Genomic DNA, 23,131 nt, shown 5'->3' with positions numbered 1-23,131 from the left:
ATTGGTCTTGCCTTTTTTGCTTCATTATTGATGCCAATCTTTTCACCTGCCCCTCTCCACAGGGAGAGGTAAGGCACGTGTCTTGCTCAAGGACACAGCGACAAGCTGGACACCTGGGGTCAAGATATGGGATAGTATGTAGAACCATTAGCCAGGCTTGATGCCTCTCTCTCTCTCTCTGAGAAGGTTTGTAGGAGAAATAACAGAGATTCAAACACGTCTGATAAATCCAGATGGTTTTCCGAGAAACAACCGACTACATGAGTTGAGCCTTCTCATTTCCTGGTGATTGATTAGACTCACTCATTTGTGACGCCATTGTGCCCTCTAGTGTTAAAACATGGGATATGAAACAAAAATAACAGCAGTGGCCCTGTTTTGACAGTTTGCTGCCTTTGGACAGGCCCAACCATGCGGAATAGGAGATTAGATTTAATTAAAATTGCCTCCCACCCTCCACCCACTGACCTTAAGATCTACATTCACTGCAAAAACTGTGACATTTCATTTTTTAATATCCAAATTACGCACACCGCTGCCGATCGGTGCGGATAACTGCTGACATGGACAAATTCAATATCCTATTCTCCGATAGCAATCGTCAACAAAAGAATCGAGAGCGCGGTCTCAAAACTCCCAAAACTACAAAAGGATCAAGGGAGCCGTTTTGTCCCTTTCAAGAAACGGTCAAGTTGGCGTTTTGAAGCCCCTTAAATGGGTGCGAATACAGGGAAAATCCAGTGGAGTTTGCTGAAACGGTGGCTATACTGGCTCCGTTCCCAGCAGCTGAAGTGTCCAGTCGGTGCAGACGGAGCACCTGCAGGTCCGGGAGGAGGCCACTAAATCAGCTTTAGGCTGACTACCTACTCCTTTTCTTTTACTCCCAGTCTTACGTCAGCGCGCACACACACACACACACACACACACACACACACACACACACACACACACACACACACACACACACACACACACACACACACACACACACACACACACACACACACACACACACACACACACACACACACACACACACACACACACACACACACACACACACACACAGAGAAGGGAGTGTGGCAAGCAGGCCTAGGAGATTAGAAAGGAACAGATGAAGGCTTTGAGGGTTGTGGTACACTGTGGGTGTTTAAAGCAGTGATCAGTGAATAAAATGGTAGGAAAAGCCAGCTATAGATTAACCGCTCAAGCTACATTTTATACTAACATCTTCCCAAATTCTGTAGCCAAAATAGCCAATCTACAAGCTCACAGCACATTGCAATGTGTTATCATGAACTCGGTCATTTTCAAAAGACGACTTTTAACTTTTTGCCTTTAATGACAAGCCCCAAAAGGGATGTCGGATTGAAAGCGGTTAATGAGGTGCCTGCTAAAATACATTTAACAATAAAACCTGATAAAAATAGTATATACTGTATTTGGTCACCCTGAGCAAAAATGATTATCCTATAATATGACTATCCAACAGTATTCTGCATCAGTTACTAGTGTGTGGCCATACTTTCACACTGTCAATACAAACCTCCTACAATCTATGTGTGGATGAGATTTGAAAATAAATAATTTGAACATGGTGGTAGCCTAGACTAGGCTCTATTAGTGTCTTCAATAACATCAACATAAACAAAAGCCTTTTACTTTTAAAACCATCCATATTTATTTATGACAAACCTGCAGTGGAAAAACTAACGAGTAAAACAGCCTCAAGAAGAAAAAGAAAAAAGGTTTATGTTTTTTTTAAAGAGATGAAAATAAGAAAGTAGTGGGAAGACCATTTCATCTCTCCTTTCCGGTTAATGTCCTCTGTCCATTTCTCTTCGTCATCAGCAATCCCCACCCACCCCCCCATTTTCCTCTTCCTCTCTCTGGCCCACAAGGCCAGTGGGCCAATTGGTCATCTTGTCTTCCAGTCCAGCACTGCCTGTATTCTGTCAAAACTGTACTGTGATCAGGGTCCATGGTTACCAGGGCGGTGACATTGGCTGTGGGTTCTGGAGATATGACATTACAACTGCTGAGATGGACAGCCTGAAGACGCAAAAAAGAGGCAAGAAAATATTGAAATTAGCAAAAGTGTGAGCAATATTGGTTGTTGTAAACGCTGATTAAGGCAGGGATGTCCTGAATTCATCCATGGGTCAAAGACATGGCCAAATCAGATTTTGATTGTGATGCTTAATTGTTTAGACAGCTCATCAATCAACTGATTGTACCGGTTAACTCTCTCGTACGACAATCGCAAACAAGTCGATACCATGGCCTTCTTAACCCATTACAACCGGGAAAGCATCCGTGTCATTCATACACCGATGGCGAAGGAAACCATGCAAGGCACCAACCTGCTCATCGGGAGCAATTAGGGGTTCTGCGTCTTGCTCAAGGACACTTCAACACTAACTCTGGGGGAGCCCCCCAGCCCGGGATCGAACTGGAAACCTTGCGGTTTACAGTTCACTCTACCCGGCCACTCTACCCCTGAGCCACTGCCACCCCAGATGTACAAGCTTGTACATCTGCTATTTCTGAACATTTTTTATCTTGAAAGTGTGAGAACTACTGATTTAGAAGGCATTTGTAGAATGGGCCTCAGGTCTTAAAGATGACAGCCCCCATCATCACACTGCTTATCATTCAAGCCACTGCTGTATTAACCCATTAAGACCCAAGGCCGTTTCTACAAATGTCTTCTACATCCTAACAGTTTTCTGAAACACCTATGTTGCTATATCAGTGGTTCTCAAACTTTTTCACGTCAAGGACCCCGAAAATTATATGTATTTGGCCACGGACCCCCATTTGAATATATTCTTGTTCCAGGGACCACCCAGAAGCAAAGATTTGAGTTAAAAATGTTTAAATGCTTTAAAAAATCGATATATTTAAAGATGTGCACACATTTTCACGATTTTTCACTCTGTGCCGCCCGTTTGAGCTTGTATATCTGCTATTTTTGAATAGCCAAAGTATAAAATAATTGCTTTATGTGGTTACGCAGTTGCGTTCCCGGTTTTAATGGGTTAACACTGCTGTGGGTTTTTTTTTCACTCCCCATAGAATCGCTTGGAATTGCTGCTTGGATTCATTGGGGACAATCCTCAGAGTTGAGTCTTTTCCTCCAAAAAGAACTGTATAATCATTGTTGAAATAAATGGTCCTAAATCCCTCTATGTCCTTCAAGTGTCTCTTTGGGACCGTCTACTGTGCTTCCAATTCATCAGACAGACAGAAATATAATATAATATAATACAATTCAGCACGTCAGTTCAGTTAATCAATACTATAGAAGTCTGACGGTCAACTACAGATGCATTATTGCACTTTGCTTTAAAACAGATCTACTGAGGACTGCAAAAAGTAAACACATTCACACACTGTAACCCCAAGTTGATGTCTTTATACTGTAGTCTCAGTTTGTTCTTTCATAGGTCAGCATACAAAAAATGTCCAACTTTGCTTTCTGTGGATCTTGACTGTGCAGTTCAAGATTGCCTCACCAATGTTGAAAAGTTGTCGATATAGCTTGAGCTTGATGCTGACATGAAAATTTGGTGATAAATTAAAGTTTTTTCAATTTATTGAAATTAATCACTACAGGCCTATCATACACATAAATCAGCCTTCACTTGGATAAGGAAGATGCATCTATTTCACAGGCTGCTGAGCAAAATAAGGCAGAGATTTGTCTAACCGTCCGTCTGTATTCTGACCATACAGGTTTACACAATTACAAATTTAAATTGACGATTAATTGTCACTCAAATAATTGCGATTAACGATTTAATTGTGTGTTTGGCATTGAACATTGGAACATGTGAATAAAATATACATTTCTGTTTGCCTTTTAGGCTTCATAATCAAAAATTGCACAGGCCAGATATGACAAATAACATGACATATTTAATATGACATAACATATGACATATAAATACATTTGTAAATAGCAGAAATTGCTGATCTACACGTTGTAAGCTTGTAGATCTGCTATTTCTGCTTTTGAAAATGTGTGAACATTTTTCAACATGGAAACGATTATGACGATTATGCAAAAATAAATGCGATTATCTCAAATAATTGCGATTAGACGATTATGTAATAATTGTGACAGGCTTACGTACTGGTTCTGTAAACCATTTATTTTCTAGAGGTGTTGTAGGCACAACCACATCCAAGCATCTGCTATGGGATCTGCCCTGCTCCCAGCCCCAATGACACCGTCTAATCCACCTCCTCTACCATCTGTTCCAGGTGTATTACTGTGTGCATGTGAGGTGCTCACTTTAGTGTAACACATCAGTTCCCATGCACACTAGTAAATGTCTTGACTGACCTTGAAGCAGAATCTACTGTATGTTCAGGAGGCAGGCCCTGGAGGCATATTGTACTATGACTGTATTTGCTGAGCCAAACATTTTTGCGTTACTAAAATACTACGGCCTCAGGCCTGTCATTAATACAACCTCATCTAGCCAATGGACTGGGAACCATTTCCTCAGAACATATCTGTCAGAAGGGCCATGCTTTGCTCTCCTGGATCGGTGCCCTTCTACAGTATAATGTTTTATGAGCAAATGGAAATATACCACCACCCATGGAGGTCGCACAGTTTAAAAGCTTTTGTACATTAAAGTTGTCCCATCTAATGTCACCAACGACAAACCAAACTGTGTGTGGGCACATTTGACACATTTATAGTAAGCTATTATAATTCATAGCTTCCTTTGCACATGGCAAAAGTGGGCAGCCTATAACCTCCTTTTCTCTCCATTTGAATACATATAAAATGTATATATCACAACCATAATGCATAGATGCATCATGAAGCAGTCTTAAGGTGGCAATTCAACTGCATCAATTTCTAATTTTAGAATCGATAATCAGTTTTTTCTTTTGGCCAAAATAAAATCGAAGGAAAATGTCTTCAAAATAAATGTGCTGAAACTTGAAGCTTGGTTCATCACTTGTTCCAATTCAATCGTTTCAATAATACTAGGTAGATACGAGTAAATCAGTTCACCCAGTCAAATTTGTGAATTCAATTAATTTCTATGAAATGGAGTAATCGTATAAGAATAATTGAATCAGACTGAATAGTGGTGAAATTTCATGAAATCGCTCTGAAAGAATTGTAAATTTGTAATCAAATCGTTATGAGGATACACATTTATATACCTCTAATGCTACATCATACTCACATGAAACTGCTCATCATCTGTTTGGTGTCTTCTGAGCTTCGGGAGTTGGCAAAACTGATGAAAGAGCAGTAAACCGCTATCCACGCACACCACTTCAACTGCAATATAAACACAAAAGAGAGAACACAGTCAGTGTACAGTCCCCGAGAGTAATCTCATTCTTGATTAGAAATAATAAAGAAGAAACTCTTAATCACTTGAACACCAAAACCCCTATTCTTAGCCGATCTACAAGCTCACAACGCGTCGCAACGTTTGTAGATCTGCTATTTCTAGGGAAGAGATTCGGTGTAGAAGTAAACAACAGCAGACCAAGTACAGTTGCAACTCAGGTCCATTTCATTAAGAAGACTAGAGGGTTTAAGTGGCTACGTTTTAAAGTAGTTCATGGGCATCTATCTATAAATTCTGGGAATCTCTGTGTATGCACCTGTCTGAGTGTCTTGTATGTCCACATATGGCGAAGACTGATGTCATAGTACTGATCATAGTACCCATGTCCTACACAAACTGACATCATAGACTGGCGTTATCTGATAATCGATTCTGCGCAAAGGATTCTCACAACGGGTATTATTGCACTAGTTATTTTAAATAAATAATATTACATACATATTAACAGTATTTACTCCAATGCAGAAATGGCGTTTCTACACCGAAAAACAATTACTATTTGAAGTAGTACAATTGGTATTGACACCATGATTTCCAGCCATACAGACCAGTCTCTGCAAAAATTAATCATTACCTTGTCTCTCCAAACAGATTATACAATCTCTATTTTGTCACAAAGGACTCCAAACATGTTTTATCTGTAGTGCTGACAGGCTTCAGAAGCCCTTCAGCGTACCATCTCTAAGGGCGAGTTTCACCTTTAATCTTCTAAATGGAACGGGTGGGCAGGGCTCTGATCCACCCTGGGGGGCAACAGCCCTTTAGTGAGGCCACACACACACATACATGAAAAATGGGGGAGGGGACATAGAGATTGGCAGAACTTCATAGAAGTGGTGGTGGTGACACTGTGGCGGGGGGGGGGGGGGGGGGGGTGAAGAGAGAGAGAGAGAGAGAGAGAGAGAGAGAGAGAGAGAGAGAGAGAGAGAGAGAGAGAGGGGGGGGCAGGGGGGGGGGGCAGGGAGAGGGAGGCAGAAGGGTGTGTGTGTGTGTTTGTTTGTGTGGGGGTCACCTTGAGCATCAGTCCACACATGCTGAAGATCATGCCCAGCAGGTTCATGTAATCAGGTGTGGGGTCTTCCAGGGTGGGGTTTGACTCTGTACTGGGGGCTTTGTACCTACAGTAACAAGAGGGATTTGTCAATGATACTTAGATATTGAAAGTATGTTACAAATGTTATTTACAATGCAGTGTATGTTTGGTTCTTTAACAACACCTTAGTAAGCAGCCTTGTGTAACCGTTAGGTTCAGGATGTATGTTTGGACTGTACATTTGAATTGTTTCTGCATCAGTGTCATCAAGCACAAAGCTATACAATTCTAGCAAATGTCCTTAAATACAAATAAATTAAAGTAATAATAAGGGTAACAGGATAGGTGGGCACCAAGGAAGGTTACATTTTTCAAAATGTTAAAACTTTAAAAATAAAATATTTGGAAAATGTTTTAAAGTAAAGTATACATGATTAGAACATGCTTAAACATTTGACAATGAAGGTCTAATATTTCTACAATTGCTACAAAACCTGTATATCCAGTCAGTTTGGGGCATAAACAAGAAGTTGGGAGGATAATAGTCTGATAATGATGTACAGTGCATGTTCACATCATGTATACTTTACATTACTTAAGAACATTTATATATATATATATATATATATATATATATATATATATACATACATACATACATACATACATACATACATACATATATATATTAACATTTTGGACAAAATAGCCAATTTACATGATCGAGGTGCCCAGATGTCCCTAGTGCCCACTGCCCACCTATCCTGTATCCATTGAAAGTATGTTATACATGTTATTTACAATGCAGTGTACGTTTGGGTCTTTAACAATTAGTAAGCAGCATTGTGTAACTGTGACATGAAGCATATTTAAATCACAGTGAAATGCCACAGCTATAAGATAGATAGATGAATTGATTGATTAACAGTTTGAAAATAATACAGTGGTACGACTATACATGCCAATTATTGATGCCAAAAGGATAAAACAAAAATCAATTACAAAACAACAAAACAATTACAAACAAGCCCTTAGGGCTTGTTTGTAATTGTTTCCATTGTGGTCCTATATATTCAATACATCAATTCATCAAGTCCACAACACGTAATGTTGTGGATTTAACTGTTTGCTGAACCAGGCAATTATCATCAACAATCCTTGACAATAAGAAAAAAGACCCCACATACTATAGCTAATCTCATTATCCCACTGAACTCAATGAATGAGGTTGAATGGTAGCAAGCTGACGTTAGCTTAGCTTCCTAGTAGCAGTGTTACCATGTCGGCTTATTATAAGCGTCTTTGGGCTTGTTCTTCTGTAAAGTTGCTCGTAAATATTGGTTAGATGAGGGTTGCTTTTTTTGGCTCGTTTCTAAAGAAGTGTAGTTGCTTATTTGGGCTTGCTTCACAATGTTTTATTGCTATTATTTAAACCAGTGATTCTCAAATATGTTCATGTCATGGACTCACTGATGGACCCTCAAATATATAATATTTAGTCGCTTCCTTTTGGGATTGTTTTCCTAGACCTGGTTGCTTATTTCTCACGCAAGATCTGGCAACACAGCCTGCCTAGTTAGCTGCCTAGCTAAAGTAACTAGCCAGCTCGGTGTGAAGGGAAACAAATCTCATCAAAAAGCTCAATAATACACTCACCGCAAAATCTTATTCTGTCTCCTTGGGTCCGCCATATTGTTAGAGGACATGTTGAGATTAATTCGTAATGTCCTGCTTTACTGTAAAGTGTTTTAAAAGATATAAACCCAAGAGTGATTTAAAGACACAGCTGACCGACTCATATGACAGCTTGGTTCAGGGAGGTGACCGGTTTTCATTTCAAAATAAACGCCGGCTGCCTTGGATCGCAAGACGGTCATCTGTCATGACCGTCTTGGATAATCTTCAAAATGGTGTTTGCACTTTTTCTATTTTTGATCCGTACATCTACATAAACGTTCAAATTTAAAATATAAAGTGCTTACCGTATGGCTACATATGTTACAATATTGTATGGGTCCTCAAACGTACCCGTAGGTTCCGTATTGTTCAATAAAAAGCATTTTAATCCGATTGGTGGCCATTTTCTCATATAGATATAATGTATCAGAGTGCAATACATCTTCCAACCGACAGGGTCACGTGTTTGAAAGCACATGGAAAAAAATGGAGAAAATGGCCACCAATCGGATTAAAATGTTTTTTTATTGAATAATATGGAAGATACGGTACTTTTGAGAGCCCGAACATAATTGTAAGATTTGTGGCCATAGGGTAAGCACTTTATATTTGAGATTTAAACGTTACGTAGATGTACTTGCTAAAAAGGGAAAAAGTGCAAACACTATGTTGAAGTTCATCCATGACTGTCATATAATACATGACAGTCATGTATCAGGGCCATGCCGTAAGCATTCTGAACTTTTATTCTGAAGTTAATATTTCACCCCAGCATGCATTGCGTGTGGTACCGGACAAATGCATGGCTGCTGCTACAACAACCACAACACAACTGGCTTTATATTCTTTATAATTATTAACTCTATGCTTATTATTTAGTCGATTATTTACAAAGCTGGAGAAATTATCTTTTCAGCTTCTGAGAAGCAAGGCTGAAAAAAAATGTCTCACTCATAAACCACCACTGCTCTTCTATCAAATACATAAAATAAGTAAGTAACAGAACAAAATTAAGCTATAGTTAGTAACGTTTATGTAGTAAAGCCTCCACAGATTGGCCAGCCTTGGATCAAGACTTTTGCATATTATTTTATATTATTGTATGTCTGTAAATGTTTCAATGAATTGAAGCACAGGACCCCAATGGAAACAAGCCACACAGTGCTTTCTTGGGTTTAAATCCTTTTGTATGGAACTGTACGTCTGTGCTTTTTTTGCAAACTGTTAATAAAGTATTCAATCAATCAATCAATCAATCAATCAATCAGTCAGATGTATTTTACTTTCGTATCTATGATAGTAGATATGCAAATGTCGAAATCGATCAAATACATCTATGATAGTCTTGATCGAAGGCTAGAAAACCACTTTTGATCAATTTATTCAGACAGTGACTTGTTTTTTTTTCTCCTATAGCCATCACTTTTGTAGATTTTAATTGTTACAGATTGAGAGGAGGTAGCTACTACATTTTTGCATTAGATATTCACATTTCCTTCCAGTAAGAGTAAATATCCAAATAGAATAAATGTTGCTTATGTCAGTGGTTCTCAAATTGGGGGGATTCCAGGGGGTCCCCAGCAAAAGTAGTTACTAAATCATTTCAACCACTTTATACATTTATAAGTTGGCTATTCAAAAATAGCAGATCTACAAGCTCACAGTGCAAGCTTTACATCTCCTTATTCTTTTTTAAATGTTTGATAAACATAGAAAATGTTTGGAAAATCTTGAATAATTTAGAATTTCTTTAACACAAATCTCTTCTGGGGTTCCCTGGCACAAAACCTGTTCAGATGGGGGTGTGCAGCAAAATACATATCAATTTGGGGGTCCTTTCCTTGACACAAAAAAGTTTGAGAACCCCTGTCTTACATAATGTGTACATATTTCCGCAGTAGTACACAGATTGGACTATGACGTTCCCCCAGCCTAAACTCCAGGCTCCTCAGCTTCCCCGACATCTGATCAGAACCATAGACTGTCTGCAAGGAGCTGTCAGGGCTGTGCGCTTCAATGGTAAGATGAACTACTGTGCTTTTACACTAGATGTGATTAGCAGTGGTGGAAAGTAATAATTACATGTACTCAAATACTGTAAGTAAGTCTTGCTTAGCCCTGAGGCCCATAGGGCAGGATCTCCTGTTTTCTTAGCGTGAGGCAGCTACTCAAGTACTGTACTTAAGTACATTTTTTAGGGATTTTTACTTTACTGGAGTATTTCCAATTTTCAATACTTTTACTTCTACTCCACCAAATCTCAGAGGCAAATATTTTTTAACTCCACTACAATTATTTGAAAACTTTAGTTACTATAGTTACTTTGTAGATTTGAATTGTTACAAAACATACATTAACCACCTATTTAAACTTTGCCTAGCCGTTCTACAAGCTCACAACGCGCCGCGATGCAACGCGTTGTGAGCTTGTAGATCTGCTACTTTCAAAAGATTTGAATACACTTTATACATATGATACTACCTGCTGAAACCTGCTGGACATTCTGCATAATGAGTACTTTAACTTTATACTTTGAGTATATTTTGATGCCATTACTTTTGTACTTTTACTCAAGTAAATTTTGATTACCGGACTTTTACTTGTGTAAAGGTGTATGGAACTGTACTAAAAAGAGAGTGTTTCTACATTGTAGTATTGATACTTTTACTTAAGTACAATTTTGTTTGACTTTTTCCACCACTGGAGATTAGATGTATTTATTGACCCCGAGGGGGAAATTGAAGCGTTACATGAGCCAGGATAATACAAATGGTGCATAAGTGGCTTAACAAGAAGACACTCAACATCGCTGGTGGTTATTAAACAAACTAAATTACTTCCAGTGTAGCCCTTATAGTACGATCATCAAACAGTACATTATGTACTATGGAGGCAATCAATGGCATGTAGTAGTTCTCCTCTTTGCATTCAACATATCGTCACTGTCAGGTTATGTTGATAACCCGACATGTTGTTCTTACGACATACCTTGTACGTCCAAAACCACCACTTTTAAGGGGGGGGAAAAGCTCTTGATTGGTTCAATATTTATAAAACCCTCAGACAGACTTGACCACTTTCACATTCACTTCCAAAAATGTTAAAAAGTAGCAAAAATACCAATCTACTGTGAGCTTGTAGAATGGCTATTTTCACTACTTTAGCTTGACACAACAAAGTAGGGAATTGATTTGCTTCCTAGGGCGTTGTGGGCATCACTTCCTGTCGATTTGATCCCTGATACCTGATCAAATCGACAGGAAGTGATGCCCACAACACCCTAGGAAACTTGTGGATAAAGATACAAGGTTTCTGCCCGTCGGCGACAATATCCTAAATTAGGTTAGCAGGTGTCATCAGATTAGCACTTTAGGAGCAGATGGCATCCACAGTAGTGACACTTAGATGTAATGCCAGGAGATCAGCCTGGGATCGATCCAAGAACATCCAGGTGACTCCTCTACCATCGGCCTCTGTAGGGGTCTAGGGCTGAGAGATGATATGGCTTTTCCTATGGACACAGACCATGAAGAGGCACTGCTCTTGGTCACAGTTGCTTAAACAAAGTTTAATTCATATAAAAAAAAACATGTATGGATATTTTGGCCCAATGCAAGGCATTCATCAGAATGTTCTAGGGACAGTGACACAGAAAGATGTGTTACATCTGTTATCTGGGTATTGTGGCTTTGACCTTTACACTTCCTTCATACTTCCCTGTAATGCTGTTGATGAGGATTTAGACGTTTGTTGCGCTGCCCGTAGCGATGCGTGGCAAGGTATACATGTAGTCTGTCACTCCTGTCACTGTCGTTGAACAAATTCAAGAGCGAATGACCAGGGCTCAGATCGTCAAGATACTTTGTGTGAATGATGAATGATCCATAGAAATAAATCTATTGAACAAACATTACTCCAGTAAGCAGGCTAGTACGCTGTTAGTGTTCTGCCATGTCTAACATGGAAAAGTACAAAAGTAATCAGTGGGGAGGCCTTTGTGACACGATGGTTCAGTATGAAGATGTGCGGTTGTCCATGGCAATAAGAGTCACCGGGTGCCCCAGCAATGTAGGTAGCTGTGCCTGTGGACATGGAAGTAGAGCGTTAATGCATACATATACAGTACATACAGTATTATGTTCCTTTGTATCGATGGAATGATCAGTAGTGAGAAGATGTGTTCCGTCTGTCTCCCTCTCTCCTCCCCTGTCAGCTGATGGTAACTACATACTGTCCTGTGGCAGTGACAAGTCTCTGAAGCTGTGGAGCGGCAGCAGAGGCACCCTGCTGAAGTCTTACAGCGGTCATGGATATGAGGTCCTAGACGCAGATGGGTAATGGGTCTTTCATATTATTACTAGAATCCCATTATTTAAAGCATAACACTTAGAAGTGAAGAGTCCAGATGGCTTATTAAGTTCATTGTATCTTTCATTGTATTATGCTGTACTATGTTGTTATTCAACTTCAAATCTTACAATGTCATTACTCAAAATACCTGTATTTCTACCTACTCCCCACTTAGATTTCTAGTTTTAGCCCCTACATTGAATTTAGATTTCACCAGGTGTATTTAGGCAGAGATCTTCGATCGTCTGGCCATGCGAGACTAATAAAGAAGCAATAGAAAAATAGATACACATTAGAGATTAAGGCAAACTTGATCATTGTCCACATGCAAGGAAATGGTGCTTGCTTTCTTGATGGACAAAGTTTTGCCCATGTTTTACTTTTAAAGGGTCTATGTTGTTGCTTCCACAGTTCCTTTGACAACAGTCAATTGTGCTCCTGTAGCTCGGACAAGACGGTGATCCTGTGGGATGTGGCTACTGGACAGGTCGCACGCAAACTCAGGGGACATGCTGGGGTGAGCGTTTTTATCAGCAGGCTTCCTGGCAGGCAATTCTGAAAAGAGATTGCCTGTGAATTACATCACACTGTTAAAGTGTTATTTGTACTATATACGTGTGTGTGTGTGTGTGTGTGTGTGTGTGTGTGTGTGTGTGTGTGTGTGTGTGTGTGTGTGTGTGTGTGTGTGTGTGTGTGTGTGTGTGTGTGTGTGTGTGTGTGTGTGTGTGTGTGTGTGTGTGTGTGTGTGAGAGATAGAGATAGAATAAGAGTACGAATGCAGAGAAGAGTACATGAACACGAGGCTTCCCTGATACAGACTCTGTTTATTCACAGAAAGTCAATTGTGTCCAATTCAATGAAGAGGCAACTGTCATTTTATCTGGTGAGTCTCTGCTGTTGTTACGATGTTACTGTAAATGTAAGAAAATTCTCAATATGTACAATTGATTCTGTTCATATCTGATTACTTTGTACCAGTGGTGTAAAGTAACTAAGTACATTTACTCAAGTTCTGTGCTTAAGTACAATGTTGTGGTATTTTTACTTTACTGGAGTATTTCCAGTTTTCAGTACTTTCACTTCTACTCCACTACAGGCAAATATTGTACTTTTACTCCACTACAATTATTTGAAAACTTTAGTTAGTTACTTTGCCGATTTTGATTATTATTACAAAACATACATAACCACTTCAGACATAGGTTCACCCAGCTGATGATCATGATGAGCGTCAGGGGGAGCTCTTAAGGGTTAAGTGTCTCCTTCTAAGCCTTAGAAGAAGAAACTTAACCCCTAAGAGCACCTAAGGGACCCTTTGACATGGGGGTGGGGGGGGGGGGTGACCTTCTGATTAGCAGACACAGTATTGCACATACTCTAATGGTACCTCACCATGAAGCTGATTCTGTTCTCCCTCAATAACATGACCGATCTGTCTCTCATACAGGGTCTATAGATGGGACAGTGCGGTGCTGGGACACCAGGTCGCGAAGGTTTGAGCCCATTCAGATTCTAGACGAGGCTACGGACGGCATCAGCAGTCTGAAGGTGGTCCAACATGAGCTCCTTACCGGGTCAGTGCCAACATGCTTATATCACCCACTCATATGTGTATGCAAAGTCTGAAAATTATTTAACATAAATGACACCACAATGACTAGTGTTTGAAATGTCTTTTGTTCAGGTCAGTGGATGGTAGACTGCGACGCTATGACCTGAGAATGGGACAGCTACATGTGGACTTCATCAACAGTCAGTAACTCCATCATTCATAGATTAAATGACATAAGTAAACATTGTATGTTTAATATACTCCAGGTGTGATGTGTCACCAATTATGATATTCATCTGGGGGTCCGTTGGGCGTCTGTGTGCAAAGATTGTATATTCTTCTACGGCATTCGCTTCTAACCCTTTAGTGACCCGTAGTGTGTGTGTGTGTGTGTGTGTGTGTGTGTGTGTGTGTGTGTGTGTGTGATTTTCCAGGCCCCATCACATGTGTGTGTTTCAGTGCGGATGGCCAGTGTACGCTGACCTCCAGTCTGGACTCTGCAGTCAGGCTACTGGACAAGAGCACCGGGGAGATGCTGGGAGAGTGAGTCATTTCCACTAGATAGACACTTCAGATTAGCAGCAACAAACAACACAAATTTGAGAGAAAATGTGATTATTTCCACTCTTCCACCAAGAAATTGTGGTTATACTGTACCTAAATGGAGGAAAAACATAGTATCACTGACTGTTGAGCACCACTTGAAGGGTGATTCTGCAACAATGTAGCTGGTTATGGTCATGTGTAGTGTGACTATTGTGTAACTAGTCGCCCATAGACTGAACGCACACTTTACGTTCACTACTACTCATTTTGTTCTCTCCCAGGAAGTGGATTTTCTATTAAATTAAAAAATAGATATGTTCCTGTTTAGTATTTTGGAAAACAGATATTTTATTCCATGCTAAATGCTAAGCAATTGAGAAAAGAGTCTTTGCACTTAACTGATGAATAGAATAGCAATTTCATGACTGTTTCAAAGAACATAATGTGACATACACAAACTACCACCCAGAGATAGTAATCATATCAAATGGTGGCCTCTGGTTTAATGCATCATATTGGGGGTCTGTGAAATAAGAAAATGTCGTTTATACTGACTTAGAACCACCAGACCATGTTCAAACGTTACAGTTATGAACACTGTCCATATTGATGTGATGACATTTTACCATGTGATGTGCCCAGGTTCACAGGACATAAGATGAAAGGCTATAAGCTGGACTGCTGCCTCTCCAGCAAAGACACCCACGTTCTCAGCTGTTCTGAGGATGGTCACGTATACTGCTGGGACCTGGTGGAGGTAAGACTCCTGTCATCACATCCTATTCTTTAAAGCCTGAGTTATACTTAGTTATGTGCAAGTGTCGCTCACCGAGAATAGCAGCGCTTGTAGATCTGCTATTTCTGGGCGCCGGCACACAAGTATAAATCATTACTCTGTACCGGAAAAATACTTCACATGCTTTACAAAGTGGCCACTGGTTGTGTGTCTGGGCATTAGTGTGTATCAGACGATTGAATAATTGATTGATTCACTGAAAGTAACACTAACTGTAAATACAGTAAATACCACAAGCCTTTCTTATTTTGTTTTGTTTTAAAATGCAGTGAAGAAGACTAACAGTTTTAACGACATCGTTTTTTGTCATTTGTAACATTCCCCTTCCTCTCAGGGCTCTTTGACACTGAAGCTGCCGGTGGGGAAGGCTGTTGTCCAGTCACTGGCCTTCCATCCTTCAGAGACCCGCCTCCTGACAGCCATGGAGGGGCGTGTCCAGGTGTGGGCCGCAGAGCCAGAGGAAGAGGAGGAAGAGGAGGATGTGACGACAACATAGATATACAGTGACAGCAGCCACTGTAAGAAGTAGGGTGTAACGATACAACAATTGCGTCGATGCATCGCCTTTAATTCCAACGATCCAGCTACATCGATATGTAAACAGCAACTACTACTTCTAGTGTGACTTGATCTAAAAATTGTTTTGCAGTGTAAAGAATCGATTGTCTCGATACTAAGATCTTGTGCCTTGTATTTATCAATGTTAACAACGTATCGCTGTTCAAACGTATTGTTACACTAGTAAGAAGGCATGGAGGAAAAACTGTGAGCTCATCCGGGTCAGAACTGTAGTGTATTCTCTTTGTAGTAGGAAGACAATGAATATGTAAACAAAACAAAAGACATCTTCATGCCTGTGATCCAGTGACCTAAAGCAGTGGTTCTCAAAGTGGGGTCCAGGGAACCTCAGGGTTCATTGAGGGGATTCCAAAACCTTACAGGTCTGTAACTCTGAGAGTGTACGAATGGAATGAGTCCATTTGGTTCCATTTTGTACAATCTCAGAGTTACGGGGGTCCGTGAAACTAAAGAAAGTTTGAGAACCACTGAGCTAAAGGATATATGTGTGGGAAACAAGTGTGCCTATTTTATATGTGAACCAAATTAACTGACCTTCTATCATTATGATTGTAAGCAGTTACGGCTCACCCTCTATGGTTGGATTTCTTAGCTGGGTGTTTGGCCAAATATGTGGCTAAACACCGAAATGTTTTTTTGTACATATCTGTGAATAAACATTTTGTACCCGCACTAGATCATGAATTGTCTCATGGCCTTCTACACATTATTTTAAAAGAAATTCAATTATGTACAAGGTTGTCTTTATTAGTAACTGTACATACATAAATGGTGTATCACAAAATAAGTTAAACAATACCACAAAGGAATGTTGTCAAATAAATAAATAACTTATTTATTTACATAAATACATTTTTCATTGCTGATCGTTGCGAACGTTGTTTGACTGGTAAAGCAGCTTCACTCAAATTCATAGTGAACCACAGTGTAGTTACCATACTTTGAAAAGGACACACAAATACTTTGTGTCAAATAATGTTCTCCTCGAGGACAAATAAACTGTATCTGATTAGTAGTTTCTTTTAAATAGCATCCATATCATTTCTGAGCTTATTCAATGCCAAAGTCAAGTAATTCTTGTAATATCGTGTAACTCTCAGTTCAATTCTACCCATTCTGCTCCACATGATCAGAAAATAACAGACCTCTCTCAGCAAATGGAGACATTAAAACAACATTCTTGGTAAAAAAAAAAATCCTTTACAAACATTTACAGACATTAGAAAAGCGCCTGCTTTTCCCCCTGACTCCTTCTCTTCTGCCTCTCCTCAAAGCATCCCCAACGCGATCGTCTCCTCAGCCCTCTCTAGCCCACACAGCTGCAGCCGGCCGCCGAAAGCTTCTCCACCTTGTGCCAGCGATGGGAGTTATCCAGGAAGGCCATGTCCTCGTGGTGGGTGGGCCGGCAGCAGGGCACGCTGCGCCACTGCTCCTCGGGCGCAGGGTGGGGGAGAACGCCGGTCAGCAGCAGGTTGGTGAGGGTGAGGTCGTGGTTGGAGCGTACGCGGGGACACGCGCCGCCGCAGTACTTGAAGAGGACGGTCTCGTCCGAGTCGTAACCCAGGCCCAGGTCTCGAACCCGCAGGCGGATGGAGCGCAGGCTGCAGTTTGTCTCTGAGGGTGATGAGCGGCGTGACCGGATCGGCCCTGGGGTTGGGACAACGGGGTGGGGCGATTGTCCAACTCGGAAACCCTCCCCCTGGGTGTCATCCTCAGGGGCCCGCCTACGTGTTTCATCCCCATCTGGAGGGCTGGTTGGAGACGCTGCTTCTCTTCGTTGATCTAGAATAGAATAGAAACGGGTAGAGTTAAATATTTAAACTTTAAAATGTATACAATGAAGTGACAGTTACCAAAAGCAGCCCCTTCTAAATTCGTCCACATTCAGTTAAATGATGGCACGTTGATATCAACACTTGAGAAATTAAACACATAGCCGACATAGATATTCAATCTCTCTTTCAGAATAAATAATGTCTAAGGCTTGGAAACATATTTTACAGCCGTAGTCCAAATTCTAGATCTCTGGAGTCATCACAACCACGTCATTCTAATAGCAGTTAAGAAATTCGCTTTTACTGTATCCCTAAGGTCACGACCCCACTTACCGAGCAATGATCTTATCCAGTGGCCCGCTCCCCTCTGAACACAAAACAGCAACAGAATCACTTTCAGCAAGGACCTCATCTCCAGTGTCTGCTCTTTGTCTGCCCGTCGCTTGGGAAATGCACGTTAGTACGAGTGATGCTGAGATGTAGACGAGTCACGACCTCCAATATATAGCCCTCCAAGAGGGGGGGCGGGGGGGTGCGGAGATGAGATGAGGAGGTGTATGGGGGAGAGGTACTAACCCGTTCCTTGCCAACCGACTAACACCCTCACCTGAGCGTGGGAGGGCAGGCGGGTGTTTGATGCAGCATTTTTGATTTGTCATGATAGGATTGTCTAATTGGTGTAAATCAGATACTTGAGTAGCTCGAACCCCCCTCTCGCCCCAGATGTTTTTCCAGTCGCTTTTGGCCCATGCAAAATGGATTCCGATGGTAGGGCGGGCTCTGTCTGGACCACTATGAGGCTAGGTTGGCACTGATAACAGTCACAGCCAATTGTGGTATACTGTACATACCCACAGTATACAAATAATGTGCAGACGGGTCACTGGAGGAGACACGAAAGGAAGGTGCGAACCGGTTAAAAATTGGAGCGGGGTGGTAAGAGGGGTGAAGACTTAACAACTCTAACAACTCAAGACTTAAGAACAATGAAGAAAAAAGCCCAACAGGGCCTAGTTCAGTTCTACAGACATTCCACCATTCCAATAGGTGACTTAACCTTCAGACGGAGGCAGCATTCAGTAGCTCGTCCATAAATTGAGGGATTTTCATCAGACATGTAGGATACGTAGAATATGTGTTATGTAACATTTATAGGGCAGAAGTAAGTAGGTAAAGAATGCAATGACGATGATGATTTAGGGCTCCTATTTGTACGCTGTACTTTTCCATGGCGCAGCGCTGTGTCAGTGAGCTGGTCAAACAGCACGATGAGGCGTCTTTAACAAATGACTGACTCTTAACATGACCAACACTGAACGCAGACTATAGGGATGAGGACAAAGGAAAGGAATTTTTGCCTTTCCAAACATCCGAGTCTCATTCTGCATGTCTTCTTCTGACCATATCTGGATATATTGTGACAATACTTGACTCACAAACTACATAACGGCAATAACATTTAACAATATACAGTAGAAAGCATGCTCTTTGATCTCAATTGAGGATAGGTATGACACCAGAGACGGATATTATTCAGCTATTCTAGTAACTAGTAATTTCCCAGATACTGAAGCAGTGGTACTTCTACTTGAGTTAATTAAAGATTTCAGGACCAAACATTTCAGCCTATCCACCAAAGGCTTCCTACTGGTTTAAAGAGCGGGTGTTTCTTGAACTTATAAAAGATCATACAATCAGGATTAAACAAAACATTTCACAGCATCTAATGGGATCAGAATCAGAATCAGAAGACTTTATTGCCATGACATGTGAACATGTTAGGAATTTGATTTGGTACAGCGGAGCACAGTTTACAACAGACAGAAACAACACTCCCCAACACCACAGCAGCCATGGGCGGCGCTATCTTGGGCGGGTTGCTCGTTCCCTCTTTGCAAGAATTTTTGCCATTGATATGATATCTTACTTTGAAAACAAAGAAGATCCTACCTCCTTATTAATGTTACAGTAGCAAAAGGTACTACTACATTCAGACAGAAACAGAATGATGTAGTGGTCTGTTCGACCAATTGTAATATGGTATCCACAGCATATTATGTACCTGTTATGTACTTATTTATTTTCTATGTTCTATTTTAGTTTACTTTGTATTTAAATTAATATTTGATATATACCAACCACAAGGACATGGCCTTCCTGGATAACTCCCATCGCTGGAGAAGCTGTCAACGGCAGGCTGCCAGTGCTGCTGTGTGGGTGGGCTAACGTTCGAGGCCTGACAGTCAGTGAGGCGTGAAGCTGGTTACTGGTAAGTTGTCAGGTGATTTTGATGTATTCCTTCTCTATGAAACACATTAGAGGTCAGGTTGCCCATAGACCTGCCGGAAACATGGAGACCCAACACATGTTCAGATCTCCTCAGGATTTTAATTCCTGAGGGAAGGATATGAACAACATTCTCTCCATTGTCAATCTACTGTCTCAAACGATTATTTGATTACTTGAGTGAAGCACTGAAAGTAAATGAAAGTCACTGGTTAACCATTAAACCCTATATACGTTGTCAAATAGCTGATCTGCTATTTTCACAGAATGATCACCTATTTTTGCCAAATCATCGCCTATTTTTGTTGAACGTTTGTCTATTATGACAGGCCCAGAATAGGGATGCTAGGGTTCATGTGGTTAAATCTCTGAACCAGCTGGTAAATGTGGGCTTGGGGGCGCAAAAGAGTAATGTTTTTCCTCCTCATCCCTCTCCTCCCTCAACAACGACCTCTTAGATTAGGTACTCAACTCCCATTTATGATGCAGTTCAGTGATTGGGTCAGTTGAAACATTTGTTTTGTATTTTACCCAAATTTCTGTAAAACAAAGGAAAGAAGGTTATTCTTTCTAATTCTAATTCTATTCTCTGTTCATGTAGTTTCCGTTCCGAAACTATAGTGAGTCTGCTTAGAATACAATTACACTTGGGTTCACTTGTTACTTTAACTATCAAAACTGAATGGAAACTATTGTATTATTATCTAGTGCTCAAAAAGAGTGTTTTTTATTTAAATAATTGTGTGCACTTGGTATGTGATGAATATAAACCGTTTTTCTTTTTGGATTGGGCACATTTACCACAGTAAACTGTGGACTTGTGAGGACATTGTGTTGTACAATATTTATGTTTCAAGATTCAAGAGATTTTATCGTCACAAGGATGTACAAGTACGTACATGCACTGTGAAAAACTTAGGTTAGGGTGCTCCATAATACACAATAAAATAAAAGCAATACACAAATAACAATACTAACTTATTAACAGCCATAAAGCCGTTTCTAAAATAATGTTTTTAGAAACCCTCCCCCCCAGTGTACTATAGATGTAAAAAGGAAATGAGAATGTATTCTTAGCCATTTTGAATTGGTCACAATTTACAGATGAACATGGCATAGCAAAACTTATGTTGACTGTTTGACCACTGCTTGACTCAGACCTCCAGATGAGAGGTAGACATGACAAAGGGTCTCTGGGAGCTTCTGGAACTCACACACTGACCTTCCAGTAATCCTCACATACAACGGGAGCATGGGGGAGGGGGGGGGGCAAAAGGCTCTGACACATTCCTTCCACCTCCCATAAGACACAGGTGAAGGATGATGGGAACGGGAAGAGATGAAACGAGAAGAAAGAGGAGAAGAGGAGAGGGAGGAATACAGTGTATGCAATCGTCTTGGAATTTGGCTCCAGGAAACGGGAGGTGTCAGAAGTGAAGAATGGAAAGAATTCTGCATCATTTATGGGAAACCTTTCTTTCTACTGTGGAAGTGTTGTCAAGCCAGGGAAGCATATCGTTGCTGACAGGTGGAAACCTTGTATGTCCAAAACCGTAACTTTTCAGGAAATGCAAAAGAGAACCTGTGTGCCATTCGATCCAATGTAGTTATTATTTTGTTAATATTTGTAAAACCCCATAGACAGATTGTACCATGTAATTAAGTAGTCCGATAATAAATACGGTCGGAGTGTGTTATTGTCGGTATCAGCCAAGCAACGAGGGAGTCTATCACCTTTACAATGCACTAGACCCCCTGGGAGATGGATTGCTGATGTGGAGTGTCATATTTACCGTCAGATCTCAGTATTTACCGCAAGTTTTAGTTACCAAAGCTGTCTGAGATGATGGTGCTAACCCAGACATGTCATAATGTTTTTTTTTTACACATTAAAAATGTTTCCAAAATAGAAGATCTACAAGCTCACAGTGTATCACAATGTATCAAATATAGTGCAATAGTATAAAAGGAAACATTAAAAATATGAATTATGGAGTTAAGAAATGTATGCCCAACAGCAATGCTACTGGGAAGAAATTGGGCACACATGGGACAGCAACAACTGTCAACCAGGGACAATGGACTGAAACCCTAAAGGCTAGAGAAGCATTTTATGTTCAGTACATACATCATTGGTTCAATTCCCCAGACTGACTGAGAACGTCTAGACAGACAGTGAAAGTGAATCACAATACAAATACAACAATATCCCTCACCCTGTGTGAATGTTTAACTACAGGAAGGTGAGTTACAATGCTCACATGGTACTCAGCGAAGGATTCCACCGCAAGATATCTAAATATACTTAAGATTTATAATGGAAAAGAAAATATTTATAGTATAGGTATATACTGATGATTGGGGTTTTCACACACACACACACACACACACACACACACACACACACACTAGGGCATTAACAGAATAATCGAATATTCGAATATTCGACTATCAAACCGACTATTCGACTATCAAACCACTATTCGATTATTCGATAAAAAAAAAAAAAGTTTTTTTTTTTTTTTTTTTTCAGATTTTTTTTTTTTTAGTGGCTTTTCTGCAGCAGACACGCAGCTGTGAGCTCTGGTGTGACGTCAACTCGCATTCCTTGAGTCCAGTCATCAATGTCATTGAAAAAAAAAAAAAAAAAAAAAACGTTTTATTTTTTTAATTTTTTTATTATTTTATTTTTTATAATCAAATCGATTAATCGAATATTCGAATACTTATAGGTCGAATAATTCGAATACTAAAAATCACTATTCGTGAATGCCCTAACACACACACACACACACACACACACACACACGCAGTTGCACACAGTATATGGAATGTTTTGGTATGCTCTAAATCTTGACTCATCTTAGGTCTCTGTGAATATCACATGTCACTCAGACTGGTGCATTCCTGCACGTTCAGACTGAAAGATGTTGCACATTGTGATAAATGTCCTGCAGTTAAAAACAAAAACAAACTTGGTCAAAGACACATCCTTGAACTCCAGTATGAATAAATGATTTATTTGTTTTCTAATACCCATAGACCACTCTCAAATAATCCACCATCAATATGTTTGTAATAACAGTGCCTATAAATGGCAGAGGTTGGATCGGGAAAGGAGACTGTGCTAAAAATAAAGAAGATTTA

General features: G+C 40.3%; 3 protein-coding genes across 4 annotated transcripts; 1 reads left to right on the top strand and 2 right to left on the bottom strand.

Annotated features, from left to right (window-relative positions):
• Window positions 1-1,656: 1,656 nt before the first annotated feature.
• Window positions 1,657-8,225, bottom strand: wdr83os (WD repeat domain 83 opposite strand). The gene is made up of 4 exons (XM_084083798.1): window positions 8,080-8,225; window positions 6,403-6,508; window positions 5,217-5,314; window positions 1,657-2,052 (listed from the first exon to the last, which is right to left on the bottom strand). The coding sequence occupies exons 1-4, from the start codon at window positions 8,127-8,129 to the stop codon at window positions 1,986-1,988; spliced, it is 321 nt and encodes a 106-aa protein (XP_083939924.1). The 5' UTR covers window positions 8,130-8,225; the 3' UTR covers window positions 1,657-1,985.
• Window positions 8,226-8,899: 674 nt separating this feature from the next.
• On the top strand, window positions 8,900-16,589 carry wdr83 (WD repeat domain containing 83). 2 transcript variants are annotated; one of them, XM_084084386.1, is made up of 10 exons: window positions 8,900-9,092; window positions 10,002-10,119; window positions 12,314-12,434; window positions 12,862-12,967; window positions 13,285-13,333; window positions 13,898-14,024; window positions 14,135-14,202; window positions 14,437-14,545; window positions 15,191-15,305; window positions 15,679-16,589. In XM_084084386.1, the coding sequence occupies exons 2-10, from the start codon at window positions 10,017-10,019 to the stop codon at window positions 15,838-15,840; spliced, it is 960 nt and encodes a 319-aa protein (XP_083940512.1). In that variant the 5' UTR covers window positions 8,900-9,092; window positions 10,002-10,016; the 3' UTR covers window positions 15,841-16,589. The 2 variants fall into 2 exon arrangements, with proteins under 2 accessions (XP_083940512.1, XP_083940511.1); XM_084084385.1 differs by having other exon boundaries at window positions 9,999-10,119.
• Window positions 16,590-17,229: 640 nt separating this feature from the next.
• On the bottom strand, window positions 17,230-18,357 carry LOC311055310 (persephin; the record flags this gene model as incomplete). The annotated part of the gene is made up of 2 exons (XM_084071443.1): window positions 17,230-17,705; window positions 18,306-18,357. 2 exons carry the CDS (start codon window positions 18,355-18,357, stop codon window positions 17,230-17,232), a joined length of 528 nt encoding a protein of 175 aa, XP_083927569.1.
• Between the last annotated feature and the right edge of the window lie 4,774 nt (window positions 18,358-23,131).

This window comes from Gymnoscopelus microlampas (genome assembly GCF_963454915.1).
Source record: "Gymnoscopelus microlampas genome assembly, chromosome: 2".
NCBI classification, from domain to species: domain Eukaryota; kingdom Metazoa; phylum Chordata; class Actinopteri; order Myctophiformes; family Myctophidae; genus Gymnoscopelus; species Gymnoscopelus microlampas.
This window is presented reverse-complemented; position numbering and strand designations above follow the sequence as displayed.